Raw genomic sequence first — 16,749 nt, forward strand, 5'->3', positions numbered from 1 at the left:
CCTCTGATGATATTAGCACAACGATTCTTTAATTCAGCACTTCAGATTTAAAGAGACAGCTTATATTCTAAATACACTTACAAGTAAATTCATTTTCTTCAAAAGTAAAGCAGTTTGCTAACATTAGACAGAAATGAAAGCTCCAGGTTCCTGGCATCACTTTGTGTCCAAGATGATCTAACCCAGGGGTCGGCAACTCAAAATGTTGAAAGAGCCACATTGGACCAAAAACACAAAAAACAAATCTCTCTGGAGCTGCAAAAAATTAATAGCCTTATATAAGGCTTATAATGAAGGCAACACAGGCTTTAAGTGTTTATATTAGCTATTTTAGCCTATTATCAAAACGACTAAGTGCGTACATTCATGAGCATTCATGATTAAATGTTTATTTTCCTTGCTATGTGTCCTGGAAGGAATGACGCACCACATGACTACTTTGTTGTACGATGGTGCTTTAAGTTTACCTTCCATTACAATATGAATGTATTATGCTTTGTTGCCCTGATAAAATTAAATAAATGCAATAAAGAAATCAGATTTTTGATATCATTTTTATTATGAAGATTCGACAGGGAAAGATATTTTTCCTTTTGGAACTTGAAAAATCTGCTCCCAAATGAGGTTTGCATAATAACGATCACTCCTTGTAAATAATCACGTTAAGTGTGTGATCGAAAAAGTATGTGCGAAAAAACAACAAAACGAAATGTGCATAACGTGCCCCTAATCTGGGCAACAAACGGAATGCAATAAAACGCAAGCTACCCTTATAAAATAAAACAGTAGCCTTTTGAAAAGATAAAGCATATAAAATTAAATTAGCACAGTTTAAGTTTGATTTCTGTGCAAATGCCAAGCAAGTCAGTGCAAGTGTAACCCACGTGACCGCCACGCCCCAACCACCTTCCCTTTAAGCCGTCCCTTTAACAGCTGGGACCCTCATGTGTATTTCCGGGTTTCCACTGTGCTGCTGCTCACTGTGAGTTGTGGCGTTGGTTGTTAATAAAACAATCTCAAATCTCCAACTCGACTCATCGCTGAACGAATTCATCTTTAAAATTCGAGGATCTGCGGTGAGTTAAGTACCATCTGAACTTGACGTTGTATCAGCAATACTAGCGCCGCTAATATATCCGCTGCAATACTCACCAGGTTGGGCTTTGTTGATGCCTGGTTTACCTTCTGATGAGAACAAGTAACATCCACTTCCTCAGACAATCCGTTACTCGACGGTGAGTAAATATTCATCCATATATGATGGGGCGTTATTTCCGCTGTACGCCGCCAGTTAGCATTAGCTACCAACTCGACAATCAGTTGCCACATCAGCTCAGTCCACTTACTAATAACTTACTTAATAAAAAGTCACACTGTTAAAGCCGAATTAAAGGCCACACCTTTAATATTTAAAGGCTTCTCTTTCAACTTTAGATTTGATTATTTTTCATGATTTCTTTGTATATTGTTGTATTCCATGCTGGTGCATCAATGAAGTCTGGTACCTAATATGATTTTGTTTATAGCTACTTTGATCAATCACATTCTTAAAGTTGATTGATTTGATTTATTATTAGCTGTTCGTAGCGACTGCTAATTACCTTGAGAAATTTTGAACTTGAATTATGAAGTGCACTTTTCTTTTTAAAAGGATTTTTTTTTTTCCTATAATATATGAAGTGGTTGTCAATACATAGCAGTATGTATTTGTTTTTTTCCCCATTTAGCTTATATAAATATAACATTTATATATGAACTTAATGTATGTTTTCTGGCCTTTTAGGTCAGGTTTTTTTTTCTCCCCCTTCATCGACTAGCTCGCTGACGGAGGATGGCGAGCTACCCACACACCACCTGGTGGTAGGAAAAAGAAAGACACTCTCCACACAGGAAAACCAAACAACACTTTCCATACAGGAAACAAAATAAACTCTAAGGGAGTATCTAAAGGAAAAGAACAATTCTCCCGTTGCTCTTGGACTTTTGAATTACATTTGGTTTTGAAGTATTATTGATTATTTCATTTTTGGTTTGTTCTTTTTCCCCCGTCCTTGTTTCTTTTGAACAATTTCTCTTTGTTTAGTTTTTGCTGTTAGTATTATTATTATTATTATTATTATTATTGTCATTATTATTATCATTACTATTTCCACTGCAATAAATGGCAATATAAACAAAGCTCCTTGCATCAGTTGCATCAATTATTCACCCAATCATGACTCCATGCCGTACCTATTTCTGATTTTATAGAGTGGTTAACACTAAGCCCTGCAGTCAGACCTGCGCATTTAGGAAGAGCGTTACACAAGGGTAAAACATAGCAGCCATCCTCGGATCTGAGGATGTTAAAACACAATAATATTGCTAAGTGTCATTTCTAATATATACTGTCAAAAATCACTAATCAATTTATAAAAACAACCACCTTGTTACTAAATATATGTGCCTAAAACAGGATTGTGTTCTTACCTGCTTAATGTGACTTCTGTTTACGGACATCACTAGACAGCTTCTCAACATCGGGCATGTAAGACGTAACTTTAATCTTGACGCGACAGCTAATGCAGCATGCCTTCCATGGAAATGTCTTTCCACATTACTGTATTTTTCGGACTATATGCTGCTACTTTTTCCCCATGCTTTGAACCATGCGGTCTATATATGGACATTTCCAGTTTTTTTTATTTGTAGGTGCGGCTTATAGTAAGGTGCGCTCTATTGTCCGGAAAGTACGGTACACTTTTTGATATTTGACAACATCTTGCTACAGAGCAAACATTCAGGCAATCCTTCTGCATTGGCAATGGATGCAAATGATTCGGTCCAAGAATTGTGGAATCTCTCCTCGGCTGTTTTTCTCTTTTCCCCTTTGCTATTCATGGCCCACCACCACACACCCGTCGGTTTGTTTACAACCTGCCTCGCACCCCATCCAGCTGAAAGAAACCTCACAGGCTATGACGCAAATCTTCGTTGGCAAAAATATTGAAATTTAATATTTATTCTACACATTTTTATAGCATTGGAAAACATTAAGAATGATTTTATCATGTTTGTCCTCCTACAGAAACCATATTAAAACAAAAAATATATTTCCCACCCCCGTCTTTTTCAATTTTCAAACATTTTGAAAAAGCTCCAGGGAGTCACTAGGGCAATGCTAAAGAGACGGATGCGGTTCTAAAGCTGCGGGTTGCCGACCCCCGATCTAACCAGACATTAATCTAAACTTTAAAAAGTTTTTAAGCAACAAGCTCAAAACTGAAAACTGCACTTACTGTAGCTTGAGTAGACCCTGTTTGCTGAGATGAAGTGCCATTCTGTGAGGAGCTTTGTCTGCCAGCTGCAATACTGGCCTGTCATAAAGCATAAAAGAGATGAGAGGACAAAGTATGGTTCAGTTTCTGAAACAGGGTTTATGGGAGGTCTACAGCAGCATGAAGTGCAGGAATGGACAGCAGCTCCCTGCAAAAGTGTGTTCCTTGACCATTTTCACATTTTGTTAAAGAACAACCAGTAAGATTCTTTATTATAATCAGACACAAAATAGAACATAATTGAGAAATGGAAGTAAAAAAAATATCCATGATTTATTTATTTTCTTCATAATCTGAAAAGTGTGGCATGCATTTGTACATCAAAACAAGTTTATATTTAGAATTCAAATAAGCATTTTAAAATTAACTTTGAAACAAAAACTACCAAAATAAAGTCTGGATTACTATTACATATGCACCAAAATGACAATTGGATCTAATACAGATACTTGAGATTAATATTATTGGTACGGTCAATAACATATCCCTTTTGACACCATACAAAAAAGAACCTCCCCTCCTGAAACACATACTAATAGGAACAAAAATTAAAATAAATGTTGTCCCGGCTTTGCTTATAGGACCCATTTATGTCACACAATAAATATTTTATGCATCCCTAATGTCTATGAGCCATTTAGACATAATTTATATGTATCTTCAACAAAAAAGAAGAAATATCCCAATAAAGTATAATAAAGTTTGTATTTGTTACTAAACAAAATATGAAAATGCGCAAGCATATGCCGGTGAGGACGGTTTGCTGACCTGCTGAACAGCTGCTAAGCTCTGCAGCTGGGCGGTGCTGAGGCTGTGCTGCTGCAAGGCTGCTGTTTGCAACATCAGATGCTGCTGCTGGGCAGCATACATCTGCTGCAGGTACTGTGCTGCTGTGTTTGGCTGTCTGTGTAACGCCTGCTGAAAAACCTGCAGAATGAAGTCAGAGAATAAGAGAAATCTGAGAAACCTGGGTAGAGGCCTAACGTTTCCCAGCCCAGCAACACTCATTAAAAATAAGAACCAATTGTCTTTAAGGGCAATATAAGCCTACTTTTTGAATATTATATACATAATGAACCTTGCTACAATCTTCAATTAACTATTGCCCATAGTCAACTGTTGGAAAAGGAAAAATGAAAAAAAGAACAAATTCAGTGGGTTTTTATCTTTGTCTGGAAGTAAAACATATTAATGCATATAAATTCAAAAAAGGACATGAGTCTTTTAAAAAAGTTAAGTCAGGATGTCAAAGTAAACCTAATAGAAAAGAGAAGCACATGAAGTCGTTGTCATATCATCGTACAGTGATAAACATATTCCACAAATGCCTCTCTGATAACTCCCAGCGTTGTGTGTACTGCTGTCTTCTTTGGTTTGCATGATTTGCTTTGCATCATCACTTGTCATGCAATCGTCTCCAACCCTGTCATTTAATGGTCGGGATAACTCTAGGACTGCCTCCCAAAGTGGATCAGAGCAAGATAAGAGAGCATGATCTCACTTTCCGTGTCAATGCTTTCAAGTGATCGCTGAAGCATAAAGAGCAAATGTTGACCACAGATTGAAACTATGAACTGAAAGGGGCTACAGTAAAGCTTCCGTGGCACAAAATATGAAAATTCAACAGAAACTGCCACTGCCAACATTTTAATAAGCCGTTTTAAAAAATGTTAGTACGGTACATGAAAGTTTTTGTGGTTTTACGTGATTAGGAAAAAGATATTTGAAGACCTCCCCAGTAATGAAAAAGAGTGTGCTTTTTTACTGATGTTCTAAAGACAAAATGAAAAAAACAATAATAATAACATTACTTTTCCATTTCCCAAATTCAATTATCTAATACCAGTTGGAAATTGAACTTATTTATAATTTATGATTTCAGTAGTCTTGACAACTAAAAGACTTCTCTCTAAGAAAAATACATAAGATTATTCAGACTGTCACTTTTAAAAAGAACACTAATTAAGAAATCCAGTTCTTAAATATGTGCAAACTAAACACCACCTTTATACACAAGAACTAAATGTTTTAAACTCCAAGTATCCTCTACTATGTTGCCTGATAACAAGACAACATGCTGACCTGAGGTTCATGATGTCATAAAACCATTCGGACTATCACTTCCAGGAATGAAAGTGATATTAGAGGAGGTGAAATACATTCATGAGCTCAGCTCTAACTGAGCATTAATGACCAGTTATCTTCTAAACTAAAAAAAACTGGTGACTGATGTTTTACTTTTAGCTGTCAGTGCAAAAAAAGGAAAAAAAAAAAAAAGAAGGGATCTGTGAAACAATAAACCTGCTGTCAAAGAATTAGCACTGAAAGTTGAGCAACCCTCATTCACACAGAGGCAAAGCCTTTGTAGAGGTTTGCCCTCTGTAAAAAGGTCAAGAGCACTAAAGCGCCTAAGGCCCATTAGCATTCCTTCATCCAGTTGGCGCCACTCAGTTTCCTTCTTCCCACTGTCATTTATTTCCAATTTGAAGCAGTATTAAAGAGTATGTTCGGAAATAAAAAAAAGGACCAATAGATGGCAGTAGAGTGAAGAAAGTATGCCCACAACAATAAGTGATTCTGTTTCAACTCCAAACCGCTCACCTGAACTGTTTGTCGGTCGGGCATCTCACTATAAATTGATATCTGTCGCACCGCCTGTCTTCCTGCTGAAGTGCTGTTACTTGTAACGTTACCACTACTGTTACTACTACTGCTAACACTGTTGCTGCTGCCTGAGGTGGTAGAAGCAGTGGTAGTAGAGGTAGAAGCACTAGTGCTAACAGCTACGGCACTGGAGGAGCTGCTGGTTGTGGCGGGAATGGAGGTGGAGGAGCTGCTGGTTGTGGAAACTGTCCCAGTGCTGCCAACGGTGGAGGCAGGGGCCCCAGGGTCACTCTCCATGGTGCCCTCTGCTCTTCTCACCTTTGACCCCCGGCTCCTCTGAATGGCTCTCCTGTGCCTGGAAGACAGAAAAAAGGGAAGTGCATGAGGGGGAAAAAAGCCAGCTCACACAATAATTCCCTTGAACAGAAACTTTGAAAAATTGTGAAAAATTGCAAGAAATACACAAACCTCTGATATAAAAACTATCAGAACATGGCAGGTATATCCTCAGTGTAGAAGACATGAAACATTGGAAACAGATAAACAATGTAGGACATTGGACAAAAATGTATCTTCTTATTCAGGGAAGATATTTTCTCTTTTTAGCAAAAACTGATTAGAAAGCCAATGTAGCTATCCAACAAGAAAGGACAGTGCTTGTCTTCAAAATAAAAGTTTTTTTTAAACTAAAGCCAGCAGATTCAGTTGTGAATGGAAAATGTAAAGTCTTGCATCTTTAAATTTGGATGTTGTATTGAAACACAATAAAGAGCCAGACCTGAGCCAGAAATACTTAGGTCTCTTCTACATGATGGCTTTATATGAATTATTGTTGCAGGTAATTAGCTAAAATGCTTGTGTAATATTGTTAAATACAGCAATGATGAAATCAGTTGCAATAACCCACTTTTCCCCCACTACTCCCATCTTTTTCATCTCAAAAGTCAAAGCTATATGTTCCATCAGCTCTAGCACCTCAGCCACCAACTTCTATACCAGGTGTGAGCGTCGCAATCTATTCTGCTGATCACCAAATTATTGGCATGCAGAATAAATGAGCTACTTGAAGCATCCATTGCATTGCATTTTAAAGTTTTTTAAAAAAAAAAAACAAACCATTATTCATTTTGAACAAAAGATAACTAAGAAAATTGCACTATGTGTTTTTTGAATCAAGTTATGGAACATTTTAAAATCAATACTGGGTCTTGCTGTCAGTTACTGTGACAATGCAAAGTTTCACAAACCCTTCCTGTTAAAACCCTTGCTGGGAAACATGGTTATTTATATATTATTTTTTTCTGGAATCATATCCATCTGTAGGTCAAATTTGACCTACAAGAAAACACTGCCGGCTCAACGTTTTATTTTTTCAGCTATGCTACTTTTCTCACTTTTGTTAAATGGATCAGGTTCAGCAGAATAAGCTGTTTTACATGTTTTACTAGTTTGTTGTGTGGGTTGTTTTTTGAGGTGTGCCTCTAAACCTTATTCCTGTCATACAGGTACTTGTTCATCGTTTAGATATGTTCACTTTCAAGACATTCTGGTTGATGACTTAGTTTGCTTAAAAACCCGTCCAAGCTAGATCCTCAGTAAATGTCTACAGCAATTAAAAATTGTTCCTAGGGATGAGATAACTTTTCAAATAAGGGGTCATGTTTAAAATCTGATCATGGAAAAATACATTTGTAATTTCAAATTTTTGAGAGATTTTGTACAACAAAGCTACAGGAACGCAATGTAGGAAGGTAATAAAGTATGAATGTTCATAAAAATGAGCATATATTTAAAAACCCTAAATAAACATTTAGGTCTGGTTTGAGTTTAATAAATCAATAATGGTGGTATACAGAAACATTAGCACATTAAAACAGTAGAATTTACATTTTTTGTGCATTTTCTTTCACCACATTAGAAAGGATAATTACTGCTTCTTTTATAAAAGCCTTTTAAGGCTTGGTTCTGTTTTATTTATTAATGCTGGAGAAAATGTGTTGTGAGCTCTGCTGAACTGAGCCTCAGCATGACATGTGAAGATGGAAGCAGAGAAAGCAGCTTTCTTTGGCGTGATATCTAGTTTTATGAAGTCTATACATAAGGCTCTGAAAAACAAGTGAGTTTTTGTAAAGCATAATTTTTTTACATTCTAATAAAAGTTCAAATAGACAATAAAAGCTTTCATTAAACATTTTTTCTTTAAGTGTAAGAATGTTTAGAAATCAATCCTCGATTTAGAATAATATGAATGTCAGAATGAAAATGTCAATAAAAGCACATCAGCTCTAGATCGCCAGCATCCTGCAACACTGCTTATACACATAAACAAACAGCACACCAGGCAAGGTAGCTTCAGCTCCTGTTTTGAACCTCTTTAGGTGCTTTTTGCATTTCTAGGCATAAGAAGAAAAATGTTGTCTGTCAACCTTGATTGTTTAAGTCAAAAACTTAAGCGACAGATTGGATCTGCTAGACTTAAAGGTCAGGGGTGATCACGTTAACTTATACGTCAAGGAGCTAAGAGAAAGTGAGGAGGGAAGGCTGAGTGTGCAGGCTGAGGCTTTAAATGGGCTGGAGTGAAAAGAGGGTGTGATGGAAGTAATTAAATAAAGGAGGAATGCCGTCATGCTGCAAATCCTGAGCCATTTCCTCTCACTTCTCACTATTCTTTCAGGAGGAGCAGCAACCAAAGCAAAGCTCTATATTCCACTTATGCTGCAAAGGAAAACACTGATTCCCCTCAACACTAAATAGAACCAAATGGCTCCATAACTAAATAATAAAAGTATTTGAACTCTATTAGCTAAATTGCATTCTAGCATCTACATTGTGGCCATATAAAGGCCAAAGTCTATTCAGACAATCAGTGGTTGATGGTAAACAAAGCACCACTGCTGCAGAAAAAAAACTGCCAGGCTGTATTTTAGCATCATTAGCGTGCATACCAGACTCTGCCGCCATATGACTGGAGAGGACAGAGAATCCCCTCTGGTAATGACGGCTTATACCGCCGTCTCTCTGAGAAGAGTCACCCATCCATCAGTGGACGTCTGGATCCAATGGAAGAACACCCCCCACTCTGATCAAATTCTGCTTTCACATATGAAATGTGGCTTTAAAATGGATTTGCATGGGAAAAAACACAAACATGCCATTTAAAAAAGGGGGGAAACTAACATGATTGATAGAAAAGTCTCAGCACGACAAGTCAAAACAATAATATTACATTATGAGCACTTTTATGTGGACATATTAATCTACTCATGGGACTGTCAGTTTTGTGTCTGGAGGATCCAGCAGAATAACGAAAGACTGTCAGACAGACTGGCTGCCTCTAAAAGCTCACATCACAATAAGGAAGTGCTGAGCCTCCATCAGGCAGGCTCCCTCCTCCGCCTCCATATAGGACAACTCGGATGACCCACATTAAAAAATAAATAAATAAATTAAAAGAAAAAAAAAACACAACGAGAAAGCACTTCTCTGCACTAATTGATGTGGAGTCTCCCTTTAAAAGCCAGGATGCCCACAGAAAAAATATGCCTATGAGGATGGATGCATATGTGCAGAGGTGCCGAGACAAAAGCCCCCCAGCCCTCAAGCTCCCTACCTCCTCCGACACCCCCAACGCGATGCAGGGGTATGATGCCCCATCCCCCGGGAGTGCGCTGTCCTCCTGCAGGATGCTGCTCCTCTTTGTCTGTCTGACTGCGTGACAGGCTGGTCGGCTGACTGAGGGAACGAATGAGCGCGTGTGAGGGTTGTTTCTGTGCTACATCCAAGAACCTCGAGCCCCTCTCATCAACCCCCAACACGCAGCCAGCTCGTCATTCCAGCATCCGACCCCCTGATTATGTGGTTGCCTAGCGACGGCCAATGGGATGCTTGTGGAATCCTCGTGCAGAGTAGCATGCGGATTGGACAACGGGCGCCTCTCTAATGAGGATGATGGTAATGTCTTGCCATCATCCTCTCTCCTCCCCCTCAAATGTTGCCTGAATGCTGAATTAATTTTAATGCATTGAATGCATTGACTGATTAAAACAGACCAGCATTATTTCAATTTATTTTTATGAAGCTGCAATTTTAAATAAATCAATTGCCGTAAGCCTACATTTCAATATATCTCTCTCTACTAGTAGAAATCAGAAAAATCTTTTACCTTTCAATTTTGGCTGACGCTGGAAAAAAAATATGAATAACCTACATTGGCTAATATAAATATCTGAATCAGAACTGCAACAGTAAAGGGGACAGATTACCTAAAACAAACAAATTAAATACAGAGGAACAGATTTGCCAAAAGAAAAAAGAAAAACTGATTCTTTCAAGGTAAAGAAAAAAAAAAAAAAAGGTAGACCAAATGTTTATCACAATTTTGCCGCTTCCCAGTGAATTATCACCATTTATTCCAAAACACAATACGAGTATGAATCAGAACTTCTGAAGTATATGTGAGTCAGATCACAGCAGAGAACTAGCATCTATTCATAGGAGGTACAGAAATAAAATGCAAAACAGCAGTCCCTGAAAGCCACATATTATAAAGGTAAAATGAGATAGCTTTCAAGCTGAATTTAAACTCATCTTAAATGACATTAAAATTAATTCCGGTGGGAGAGAGAAGAGGAAACCCGGGGATAATGGCATACTTATGGTCTGCCCCAGAACATTAGCACGCCATCCCAACCGCCGCCCTGTATGAAATGTAGCTATTTGAGTCATTTGCCAGTGCAATGTAGAATTGATTGGGGCCAACCATGCGCAAACCTCATTGATTATCATCTCCTCATTAGCATATAGATTAGCTAATGGTGCAGCCAGAAACACAAGCCTTGAGTCTCACACTTGGCTAACAGAGCTATGCACCAGAAGGGGGTCAAACGAATAGCAAAGACCACAGATGGGGTGGCTCAATTGAACGTGAGGTTTTTAGATGGACCTGGGGATCAGGAAGCTATAAGAAAAAACAGCACAAGGAGGTGCTTTAATAAGATAAGATAAATCTTTATTGTCATTGTCACAAGAACAACGGAATTTACACAGAGGTTATCTTTTCTTTAAAACTTTAAAGGGATCTTGTGTTAAGGTAGCAATTTTATTAAACAGTTATATATTAAGTGACTACAGGCATTATTTTTTAATCCCTTATAAAACACACAAAAAAGTTTGAACTAGCAAAAAAAGTTTAATGAGGTAAATTTAAAGGGGTGTATTATGCAAAGAAAAAAATGACTTATTTGAGCTTTATATCATGGTATAATTCCATCCCCTCATAAAATGGAAGTGGAGTGCTGCTTTGACTCATTCATGTATATTTGAGAAATCCTTGAAATCTCCATGGCAGCCATTCAGGACTGCCTTAAGGCCTGTTCAAACAATGATCCGCCTACGTATCCAAGGCTCCACCTATGAGCTTCATTCCCCAGTCGAACATCCCTCCCCCACTCAGCTCCTCTAGATTAGCAGCAGCAGAAATTGGTCTGCAGAAAAATCCACCTGGTGTTTATCATTAGCAAACACCAGGTGGAACTGCACATCTGCTAGAATTATTATGCAAACTCCGTCACTCCTAAGAACGTTGTATACAACATCAATGAACTGCATGGAGAAGCATTATTGTGATGACACGCAGAAGGGGGAGTGACAGAAAAGTTAGGAGGTTCTTAAAGAGACAACAACCAATTTTAAGGAGTCAGATTAGAGTTATTTCTGATAAAAACACAGAATTTTTTATAGCTAACGGCAACAGTTACAAATTGTGCTATAAAATGGCATTATGTGCCTAGGACTAATGTCTCAACCAGATCTAGAGAAACTCATCCATGCGTTCATCTTCAGTCGTATTGATTATTGCAACAGCGTCTTCACAGGTCTGTCCAACAAATCAATCAAACAGCTGCAGCTGATCCAGAATGCTGCTGCTCGCGTTCTCACTAAAACCAGGAAGATAGAGCACATAACACCAGTTTTAAAGTCCCTCCACTGGCTCCCTGTAGCTCAAAGAATAGACTTTAAAATACTGTTGTTAGTTTATAAATCACTGAATGGCTTAGCACCACAATACATTAAAGATCTGCTTTTATTGTATCAACCTTGCAGACCTCTCAGGTCTTCCGGTTCTGGTCTACTCTGCATCCCCAGAACCAGAACCAAATGAGGAGAAGCAGCTTTCAGCATCTATGCACCACAAATTTGGAACAAACTTCCAGAAAACTGTAAAACAGCTGAAACACTGACTTCTTTTAAATCTCAACTAAAAACCCACCTGTTTAGAATTGTATTTGAAATGTAATCAATTACAAATTTATTGATGGAACTTGACTTAATGCTTTGTTTTTGATTCTATGTTGCATTGTGTTTCTGTGTTTGTAATGATGTAAAGCACTTTGAAATGCCTTGCTGCTGAAATGTGCTATACAAATAAAATTTGATTGATTGATTCATTGATAGAAAATACTGCTATTTTGTTAAATTAGGGTAAGTGTTGAAAACTTATTTTGCAGCAAATAATTTCTAGGGAAATTTTAATAAATTCTATAGCTGGATTCACCCATGTGTGTCCTCAATTATGTCTTGGCAGTGAGTTCCTAACTATATTCACCCAGAATGTGTGTAGGACCTACCAATCCGACTCATTAATTTTTATGATCAGAGTTCAAACTGATTTACATGGTGTAAGAAAATAGTCCTGTCATTAGGAACATCATCACTCTAAATTAGAAGGATTAATGGAAATATTTGAATATGACTCCAGTCTAATAAATACATAATCACTCAAGGGTTGTTTTGTTATTTCAGTTTTAATTAAGATTCTTTACTTGACATGCATTGCAATCTTGAAGTTGTCATGAAAGTTATAATTATATAATAATATATTATAATAATTAAAGGCTTGGAATTCCTCATAATTATAATTTTCATAACAACATAAAGATTACAATGTCAGAAAATATTATTTTATTGTATAATTAAATAATAATGTCTATATTTTTCTGTTAGATTTACTAAACACCATTTTTTTTAAAAACTTGAGGTAAAGGTAAAAAAATAACAAAAACACAAGCATGTGTCAGCGTCCTCACATCTTCATTTCATGAAAATACTGATCAAATCAAAAACAGTCCTTTAAAGAATGCCGAAAAACATATATAGACATAAAAATAGGCCCATTGGTTATGCAGGTCCTGAGGCTGAATAGATGGCATTCCTTATTTCAACAGTAACCAGAGCAGTGCCTATGTGAGTGTCTTGTGTAAGGCACAAAAATACCCAAGATCTCGAGGCAAAGTTGCTTGGTTACCCATAATTGAGCCATCCAACTGAATTTGACCTTAACTTCACAGCTGAATAAACCAGCACAAAATGAGTCTGACGTCTTTCCAGGTTAAGTGTGTCGAGTGTCTTCAAAATTCTAGCAGCCCCATGCTGTGAAGGTAACAAAACACTTGCACTTCACCCTTCAAAGACGCCCATGGGCTCTTTCAATTTGGACTCATTAAAAAGAGAACTATAGATTCAATACATGCTAAAAATTGTTTGGATTGTTAAAATATGGGAGAAGCAGACTAAAAGGTGGAGACATAGCCTGAAAAGGATACACACAGGGGAAAGACAGATTTTCATTCTAAACTTGAAGTGTCACAGTGAAATAGTTCAGTCAAAGCTTGCCAATTACCAGCATGCTTAGATCAAGACGTATTTCTAATCCGTGTTCCAGGCATCATCGAGGGAAACTTTAACTCACAAAGAAAAAGAAATGGGTCATGCGTGAGAGAAGATGAATACTACAATAAAACCAATGGTAAATTATTGTGTGTTTCAAAGTACAATTCAAGCAAAATAGGGTTCCACAATATTAGACTTGTAATTTCAGTACTATTTTACAATATTGCAATTACAATGCAAGTGGGAGTAAATTGACATCTCCCTAAGTCCCATCTATCATCTTTCATTATGATTCTTTGTGACCTTAAGCATACTGAGTCCTTTCATCTGTGTGATGGACAGCTAATGAAGTTAGACTCCATGTATTATTGCCAGGCAAAATGGGAATTTCTCAATCTTTGATTGCAATACCCATCTACTGAATTTCAAACTAATCTTTCAAATATGTATACATCACATACACCAGGCATTAGAATGATCATATATGAACAATATACTGTATAAAGTAGTCGTAAATATATAAACAAAAACCTTTCTGAATAACATTTAAGTTGACTGATGTTTAAGTTTACAAAATAAAAAAGACTTTTGCAAAAAATTACTCTTTTCAAAATTAACAGTGTAAAACAACATGTTTGTTATGTTCAAATGCCAAATCCAATCAGTAGTCTCTAAGCATTTTTCACAACATAGGTATGTAGTACATAGTTTTTATGTTCCATGTTGTGCTCAGTCCTGGGACCTTAATAAAACAGCATGGTGTGTTTGGCTGTCTTTTTGAATGAGTAGTAGATTTGCTCAAAAAAGTGGAAGAAGTTTTGCATTTCTCCTGCAATAACTAATTCTTTAAACAGCAAGAGACCCCCATAAAGCCCAAGAGCAGCCCCTCAAGGTCACAGACACAGAGGAAAAATCCATAGTGGGGAAAGTGCTGAACCAAGACCTAAGTGCAAGTATTGTGTTGGTATTTCTTCTACAAGTGGACTTGGCTTACCTTTTCAAGGATAACCGGAGTAGCAGCAGATCACGGTTTAGATCTGCAAAGCAAAGCAAAGAAAATTACACTAACAAACACTGCTTTAAGTTCACATGTTTACATTTCAACTCATTTATAAAATTCAGACTAAAGTTTCAACACTTGAAATCCAAAGTTAAATCCAAAAACATTCATGAGGATTCTAGTTGTTTTGTAGAACAAAATAAAGTAATTACCTTCACAAGAAAGCACAACTGGCATCTTGGAAACATCTGTTGACTATTATGCCAACCAAAGCATTCCAACTGTTCTGCTTTTGTGTACAAAAATAGAAGTAGCAATATTTGGGCTACTGAAACACACTGGGAAGTCAGACTGTCCATCTAATATACATCTAATGAATGGCTATATAAGTGACATAAAGGGGATAAAGGTGAGGGAAAATATATTTCTAAATTAAACTTGGGGAACGTGTCTGTTTTTTCTTCTCTTGTGAGATTATCAAATCATCTTGTTCATAACAGAAAAAATAAGTACACTAATAACAGCTTATTTACTTATTTGTTATGAGAACAGAAGTGAAGAAGAATTATCTTTGGCCAGGATCACAGGTTTAATTGCAGAATTCCAAGCCATTCTTTAAGAACAGCTTGTAATGCTTTGGACAATATTCCAACTTGTAAGCCTGACAGAAAAGTCAGGCTTACAAGCGTGACACATGGCTATTTTCTGTAGCCATGTGTCTGGCTTTATTCTTATGCCTCATTTCCACTGAGTGGTATGGCACGGGGATACAAATTGCAGAAGGAGAAAAGTAACTCTGAGCTGGGATTTTTGTACACAGCTGTGTTGGTTCCTTAAGCATATGTCAACTGAAGAACTGCCAATATAAAACTAGCCCACAAACAACGGCTAAACGCAGATAAACTGATTTGCAGAGGGTCTTAGGCTATCTCAACACGACTGTTGTAACTGACAGCACAGATAAAATGGGATCTACTCTCTGCCATTGGTATAGCAATAAACTATAACTGAAACAAATAATTTATATTCTTCCTCATAAAAATTTAAGATAATTCTGACCTGCTAAGTGTACAACTGATTTTTGTACATGTGTAATAATTGTAATAAACTGATTAGTAGCAGGCTGCCTGTCATCATTGGTGAGCTCCATCTGTCAAATAAAGCAGCTTCTCGTCTGAACCTAAGGCCGCGGAGATGAGGGAAGTTTCTGAAGCAGGCAGCTTATGGCTAACATTAGCCAGCATCTTTTAAGTAATGAAACATACCACAGAAACAACTGAAATACAGAAAGAAAAAACAAACCGCAGTTCGCCTTTATACATAAACGTTTCGGTTACTCGCTTGTTGTTATTCACAGCTCATTTTCCCCTGAACTCCAACACAAATTCCACAACAAAACTAGCTAATGTTAGCTAGAGATGAAGTATCGTTTGTTTACAACAGTGGTACAATTTGTGTGAATGAGGAAACGTGCAGTAGACTCAGCCGTGTAACCGATATCTGCGTTAGCCTCGGTGCTAGAATCCATTGCATGCCTCTGTTTGGGGCCCCCTGGACAGGCATTAGCTTGCACAGCCGTTTAACCTCACGCGTTCCGACACTAACAGGCACAACTGACAGAGCCTTGCCATCCGCGGCATTCTCTTCCACGGGGTTAAACGTTTGTCACCTTACCGTTTTCAAGAAAACTGAAGCCTTCCGCCTCGTTTTAGCTTTCGGTTCCTTGTTGTCCCTCCAAATATTATTCTACCTGAAATTTTGGACGGTAGCTCGGTGCGCCCAATTGGCTTCGATCAGACCAGCAGCGGTATAGCAGCAGAAGCAAGAAACTCTTGTATTTGCATTCCATTCTGGCGACGTCAGAATAATGTGACCAATAGGATTAGAGTATGGTTTAATCCCACCCCTTCTTATTGCAATCACGCCCCTTCCTCTCCTTTGTCAAATGGACGCCACTTTACTGTTTCCATGGCAACATAAAAGGTCTGTCCTTCTGCTGCACTCTGCCTGAAAAATGCAAGATAATAAAACGTTTCTGTTGGATAAATTGTATTTTTAGTAATTATCAAATATTCGTTGTATCATGTAGCTTTGTAGTAACATTTAGATAATGTTTAATTATATGCTTTTTCTCTTTTTCCTCTATTCTAAGTAATGTCT

General features: G+C 37.5%; 1 protein-coding gene across 2 annotated transcripts in view; it reads right to left on the bottom strand.

Annotated features, from left to right (window-relative positions):
- The window catches only part of phc2b (polyhomeotic homolog 2b (Drosophila)), a 38,071-nt gene extending 21,644 nt beyond the window's left edge, over positions 1–16,427 (bottom strand). Inside the window, exons 1-6 of one of the 2 annotated variants that reach the window (XM_028003966.1) lie at positions 16,264–16,427; positions 14,584–14,626; positions 9,532–9,653; positions 5,919–6,276; positions 4,086–4,244; positions 3,279–3,356 (exon numbers count right to left, since the gene is read on the bottom strand). In XM_028003966.1, coding sequence (XP_027859767.1) covers positions 3,279–3,356; positions 4,086–4,244; positions 5,919–6,276; positions 9,532–9,575 — 639 coding nt within the window. In that variant the 5' untranslated portion in view covers positions 9,576–9,653; positions 14,584–14,626; positions 16,264–16,427. The remainder of the gene's footprint in view (positions 1–3,278; positions 3,357–4,085; positions 4,245–5,918; positions 6,277–9,531; positions 9,654–14,583; positions 14,627–16,263) is intronic. The other variant, XM_028003967.1, reaches the window with a different exon arrangement.
- Positions 16,428–16,749: the final 322 nt, after the last annotated feature.

This window comes from Xiphophorus couchianus, chromosome 20 (assembly GCF_001444195.1).
Source record: "Xiphophorus couchianus chromosome 20, X_couchianus-1.0, whole genome shotgun sequence".
Taxonomy (NCBI): domain Eukaryota; kingdom Metazoa; phylum Chordata; class Actinopteri; order Cyprinodontiformes; family Poeciliidae; genus Xiphophorus; species Xiphophorus couchianus.